At 34.1% G+C, this 6,898-nt stretch overlaps 1 protein-coding gene across 13 annotated transcripts in view; it reads left to right on the top strand.

Moving 5' to 3' along the window:
• The first annotated feature begins 6,046 nt into the window (after positions 1 to 6,046).
• Positions 6,047 to 6,898, top strand: part of ARP9 (actin-related protein 9) — a 28,668-nt gene continuing 27,816 nt past the window's right edge. For 12 of the 13 annotated variants that reach the window (XR_016059793.1, XR_002281838.2, XR_016059790.1 and 9 more), the window contains exons 1-2: positions 6,047 to 6,317; positions 6,472 to 6,544. Coding sequence is in view for 4 of the 13 variants with exons in the window: in XM_020670446.2 (XP_020526105.1) it covers positions 6,315 to 6,317; positions 6,472 to 6,544 (76 nt within the window). In the remaining 9 variants the exon portion in view is untranslated. Of the gene's footprint in view, positions 6,390 to 6,471; positions 6,545 to 6,898 lie in introns of all 13 variants that reach the window. The other variant, XM_088872694.1, reaches the window with a different exon arrangement.

Below are 6,898 nucleotides of genomic sequence, written 5' to 3'. Positions count from 1 at the left end.
TCACTTGAAAAAACTTGCATTTTCAAGCGAAGACATTTTAGTGGTTCAGCCACTCTCATACAGGTAACCATTTGTTTTGGTATATGACATAAGTCTAATAGTTTCGATTGCTTTCTTAATATATTTAATATTTGTCTTACTCAATTTATTGCAGTGTTGGTCATATGAGCATATTATGCATATGAGACCCATACTGCATAGTATCCCTCCAAATATGCTTAAGGCCAAAAGATGGGAGCCATTGAAGAAATATCATGGCAATCCACATAACTTAATGCCTCCCATCAGACAAGAAATTGATAGCCTCCAACCTAATGAAGTTAATGTATAATTTGATATAGATTTCTTTTAATAGTATTTAAGTATTTATAAGTATTTTTATTGACTGATTGCATATCATATAACAGATAATTTGGAATCCCTATTTCAACCCTGATGAGGTCATTTCAAATGATAGGCAGCAGGTATTTCAAACTACAATGTGCCCTACAATTTTGATATTTGACAATATTGTTGAGCCGTACATGCCAGACCGAGTATGCCAGCAATTTGGAGCAAAACATGACATTCCTAAGAATCCCTTGCTTGTTAGTAAGAGGGCAAACAGACAAGTTGGACAGCGAGATTAGCGAAAATGTCAATGCAGATAAAATCACTAACTGGTTATCTCGCCATGATCGCATCATGCTTGATATTCAACAATATACTGACAATGGTTTGCCCTTAGAGGAGTACAAGGCCTGATACAACTTGGTGTCCCATTATTTGATACATAATGTCGATAACCCATCCAAAGACATATTGCAACCTCATATCCATGAAGAAGAAGAAGTGATTCATGTTCATGAACCACAATATATAATGAGACCTCGAGGTTATGAGGATCAGTTGGTACGTTTATATTGACCTATAAATTATTATAGTATTTTATTTACCTATTAGTTCTATTCAATTGTTTAAATATGTTAATTATGTAATCTTGTTGTGCAAATTAGTGCAGTTAAGACATCTACAGTCATGTTAGCAACGACACTTACACTTAGATAGAAACCCTGAAGTTCTTAATTGCGTTTGAAATATTGTCTAAGTTTGTACCTGTGGATATGGGTGATGTAGAAGCCAGGATAGAGCATTTACAACATCAATATAATGACGAAGTTGTACCTGACGACGCTGGAGATGATGGAGTGGGTCAAAGTAGTCGGGCTGTAGAAGACCTAGCTCCCTCCACACAACCTGTTGAGGAACTTAGAAGATCTAACACACGAAATAAACAATATCAGCCTAAGAGAAGGCGAGGCGTGTAATGGGTCATTTTGAGAATCCCAATTTGTATTGGTCATTTTATAATGTTTTTAGATGGTTGTATTTGACATGAGTCTCGAATTGATCTACCTTAACTATATAGAGCTAGCATATTTTTTATGAAAAGTTATAATATTTGTCTTATTACTACTAACTAAATATATTGCAGAATCTTCAATATCACTCTTGATATCAATGTGTGATGTTGTGCTTATGTGTCAATATCAATCATCCTTTCTTTCTCTTCATTTTTTGTTGCTACATGAGTCATCTTGAGAAGACTTGGAGTCTTGGTGAAATTTGATTGTTAGTGGTTGCATATGTGTATTGGGTTTAGCATCATATCACTGCCTAGAGCTATCCAGAATACATTCGATATAAGATTAATGAGATTTATTAATTTAACATTATTTACATTACTTATTGTGATTGATGGTGGTGAAAATAACAGCTACTGTGCATCCAAAATCATATAATCAGCAATGGAAATAATTGTGATAGCTTTAAAATAAGAAAATGAAATTCATATCCATACATCCATAAATGAGTTATTCTCATGTCCATGCATCCGGAAATGATGTCCATTTTTTTTATCATGTCAATGCATCTTGATGTCCATGATCAATGTGATGTCTAAACAATTTTGGATGTTCAACATCCGAAAGTGACATATTTTTGAATGTTCAACATCCGAAAAGGGTACTGTCAAAATCCAGGAAGCTACTGGATTTTCACTATGAGTGAACATTCGAAAAAGCAATATTTTCGAATGTTCAATATCCGAAAACTCACTGTGAAAATCTTGGATATTCATAGTGAGTTTTCGGATGTTGAACATCCAAAACTATTACTTTTTCGGATGTTGAACATCTGAAAACTCATTGTAAAAATCCAAGAGCTTCCTGGATTTTGACAATATCATTTTCGAATGTTGAACATCCGAAATTGTTTAGACATCACATTGATCATGGACATCAAGATGCATTGACATGATAAAAAAATGGACATCATTTCTGGATGTATGGACATGAGAATAACTCATTTATGGATGTATGGATATGAATTTCATTTTCTTATTTTAAGGCTATCACAAAGATTTCCAATATTGAAATCATCTATTTCGACACAAAGATTGACAAACTCATCCATTAGAAGATTTATGACAACAAAGAATTCTGATTGCACTAACACAATTTTGACAACAAAAACACAATATTCACTCAATTCATTAATTCATGAAAGTCATAGTTCCATACAAGAATACAATATTAACATCAAGTTCACTCTATCGGTTCTCTGCATGTCCTTCTATTATGACCCTCTGCGTCGCATCGTTTGCACTTCAAAAACCTGGTGATTGGATGTTTTGTCTCGGATATTCTTCATTGTTTTTTTTGGCCTACCGAAAAGACGTGTAGTCCTTGGTGGCGACACTGTCCTGTTGTAAATACATGTCAATTCAATATCATCCGAGACAGGTGCAAAGGGAGTTTCAAATGCCCTTTTAAAGTATTCCACTGTAAAATACTTAAGGCAGTACACAATGGGATCCATATGCATATAATTAATGGCCGCAATAGTATAGGCACACGGAATGCTACTGAGTTGCCATTTTCCACAACTGCATGTCCACTGCATTAAATCGATAACGTTCTTCTTTCCAAGATAGTGGATCTCAAAAAACGTGTCCATGAAGGATATAACTTTGTGCAAAAATCGAGCCTTCATCTTTCGCGGGTCAAGTAATTCTTGGGCCTTCGGTACTAACATGCCGCTCAAAGTATTACCTAATTCATTCTTCTCTTTAAACCTGGTCAACTATATCCTTATTTCTTCACACATTGTAATGATCGGCCGATAAAATCCAAGCATTGAAAGACTCGGCTATGTTTAAGGTATGATGATTATATCTGGACCCTGAAAAATAGACATATGCCCAAAATTTGGGTGGAATATTCTTAATCCAATCATATGCTTCTGGGTCGACGCACTGTATATCAAACGTTATTTTTTTCAAACCGGCCGCTTTACAAGCAGCCTTCCAAAACAGCATCAGCAATACTTCAGTAATTGCTGACCTCTTCATAAAGCCCTTGAAGTTCTCTCCCATATGTCACATGCAAAATAATGGAAAACATTTTTCTATTGTTTATGGCAGGCTTTTCTATCGATATGATATGATGGTTAAGACAGGTTGATTTAGGGTACCTATTTAAGAGCTCACTCAATATACTTAAGAACCAATACCACATTTGGTAATTCTCCTTCTCAAGCATTGCGAATGCCAATGGGAAGAGCCCATTATTTACATCTAGTGTGATGACGCGCAATAAAATGCCTTGATACTTTCTTTTTAAGAATGTTTCATCAATACCAATTAGTGGCCTGCATCCATTGACAAACCCCATAATGCATGGACGATAGGTAATAAATAGTCGTTGAACCTGCCTTCATCTCTGTGGATGCGAACTTCAATTCCCGGGTTGGTTCTTCTGATCTTCTCAATATACAGCGGGAGGTCATGGTATTGTTGTTCATGTGATCCATCTACTATCTCCCTAGCAACATCTTTTCCCTGCCAAGCTTGTATGTAGGAAAGTCTGACTCTGTGATCACGTTGAACATCCTTTACAATATATTTTGCTTTAATTTTTGGTTGGTCAAGAAGGCAACCTTTAATATCTGTGGTCACTTAATCACTAGGAGCTAGTGGCTGATGGACCCTCCCCATGGGACCACTACATGTGTGCTCCTTAACTATAGACTTAACTTTAAAGTATGCGATGCTGCTAACTCGTAAGCACCGCACTTGCTATGTGCATCCATATGTCTTGCAACTTGCCCACATCTGTTCTAATTCACTTTTGTTAAACTTCAAAACAAAATTGTTGTGGATTACAAAATCAACTAGATGATGCCGATATTCATTAACATTTTCAAACAATTGCCCAACATTCAATTGAACCTCGTTACCAACTCCTCTACATGGACTCTCTAGTGGTTCAATGTCCTCTATATCACGCTCTGGTACGAGCTCAGGGTTGGGCACTACTCCAGTGTTTTGATCTTGCTTAGATAAAGTGTTACACCGACTATTGACAAAAGATAAAGTGTAAGATAAAGCAACAATTTCTGCACATATAATATTAAAATGAAGCAATTTATAGATGAAAAAATGAATTGTAGATATACCTATTCCTTGAAGATGGACCCTCAACAACAAATTCTTGTTGTGCCTCGACAATATATATTACAATTATCGAAGATTCCCCTCCCAACATAAAATATACATCTATATCATCACTAACATCAATCAAATCAAGCCCACTAGATAGTCTTGTGTTGTGCTACATAATGTCTAATTTGTTTGGATCACACTTGATTAAATTTGCAAAATGACTTTTTAGTTCATTCAAGGAACTATTCCCATTGTACTTGGTGACCTTCAATTTTCCTCTTTTATGAATAACACACCTGTCATTTGCATTCGTCTCAAATGACCTCCCATATCGGAATACTAGTTGCACTCCCTCAGTAGCCATCGTCAATACTACTGTATTAAATGAATAACAAAGTTACTGTTATAAAAAATCATTACAAAAAACTGCTATATTTCTAACTACTTTAGGGTGAGTATTGCATAATTGATTAAAATAGTGTACTGCTAAAATTGTCAGTAGCGATCGTCAATACTCATGTATTGAATGAATAGCAAAATTAGTGTTACAAAAAAATTACCAAAAATTGGGATATTATTAACTACTTTAGGGTTCATAGTATTACATAATAGATTGAAACAGTGTACTATTAAAATTGTGAGTAATACTCACATAAACACAAAATAAACAACAAATTTTATTACAAACAAATAAGTTTAACAATTATTTCTCCAAAACAAAGAATACAATGTATCAACATGATATAAACAACAAATAAGTATATAAAAAAACAACTTCATCAATATTAAACAAATTCCATTTATTAATCTCAAATACACAACAAATGCTATTAACAAAATTAAATATTCTAAATAATAACAGATAAATAAACTTTAATTAATCAACCGTATAAAAAAAGAGTAAGAACGGTACCAATCACGTCAAAATATGAATCAATCTCTTCAACTTTGTGGGTTACTGTATTAAGGGACAGTAACGGGGGTACGTTCCTTCAATGATCGATTTTTCCAAACTTTATAAAAATAAAAATATATAAGTTTCTGCTCGTGTGCTGGAAGTCGTGGCGTGCAAAATTTCGGATGTTCAACATCCAAAATTATCAAAATTTCGGATATTCTCTGAAATATGATAAGTGATTGTTCTAACTGCGGTCGTTTTCGGATGTTGAACATCCGAAATTTTCATAAATTCGGATGTTGAACATCCGAAAAAGGACAAAAGTGTCTTTTTTTAAAAAGGATGTTATGAAAGATAAAAAATGGAAAGATGAATAATAATGGAAATTATTAGGTGTAACCGTAATAACGTAAAGTATAAGGTATATATATATATATATATATATATATATATATATATATATATATATATATATATATATATATATATATATATATATATATATATATATATATATATATATATATATATATATATATATATATATATATATATATATATATATATATATATATATGTGAGTGTGTAATTTTTTTTTTTTTTTTTTAATTTCCAGACCTATGGGATCTAAGTTATTTAGGTCCGACCTGGGTCTGGTCAGGGTCAAGTTCAAGTCCTTGTAGAACCAAGGTCCAGGTCCGGGTCCGAGTCCGGGTCGCCTGTTGCTACCCCTAGTTCTTCCCCTCTTCAGGATTCAGGCGTGTATTGGCGCCTTAGCTCTCTCTCAGTCTCAATAGAGAAATCCAGGCCTTTTTCTTTTCCCATATATTTAAGCGCTCTCTCTCTTTTTCTCTCCTTTCCCTTTCAAATTCCAAGCGTCTCTCTTAAGCGCCCCTCTTTTTCCCGCGTTACAAGCTCTACACAATCCCCGCCATGGTGACCTAGCATTCTTTCGCCTAACCTATTATTTTGTCTTTCAAAGTATCTGGAATTCAAGCTTCTTGTTCTGTAATTTATCATCTTCTTTACGATGCTTGGTTCAAATTTATTTGGTCGATTTCCTTTTAATGATACACCATGGCTGTTGCAGGATTATCTTAAATCCGTGGTTCCTTCACAGCTCATAGCTGAAAGGGGGTCTAATTTAGTTGTTATTAATCCAGGTACCAGCGTTCTCTCCCGCGTTTCAATATCACCTTTTCTCTCCTCTCATGTTCCATTGCTTGTTTGTTTAATTCATTTGAAAATTTAGAATGCAATTCGTTTGATGCAGAATCAAACACACTGTTGAAAACGACGCAGTTAAATGATTTTGTGTTTCAAAAGGTTTATGGTTTATTGAACAAGAGGAGTTCTTATTGCTCATTCAATTTCGACCAATATGATTTTTTTAATAACTTTTTTGGGCTTCTTTATGGCAGCAATAAAGTTGGTTTTTGATGAATAATCAAATATTTAGGTTTTCAAGGACCCATGTTAATGACAGTTTAATTTAATGAAAGATAATTAATGTTGCA

This window comes from Amborella trichopoda, chromosome 7 (genome assembly GCF_054954075.1).
Source record: "Amborella trichopoda isolate Santa Cruz 75 chromosome 7, AtrichopodaSantaCruz75HAP2 v2.0, whole genome shotgun sequence".
Taxonomy (NCBI): Eukaryota; Viridiplantae; Streptophyta; class Magnoliopsida; order Amborellales; family Amborellaceae; genus Amborella; species Amborella trichopoda.
Note: the sequence above shows the minus strand (reverse complement) of the source record. Positions and strands in the feature narration are given on the sequence as shown.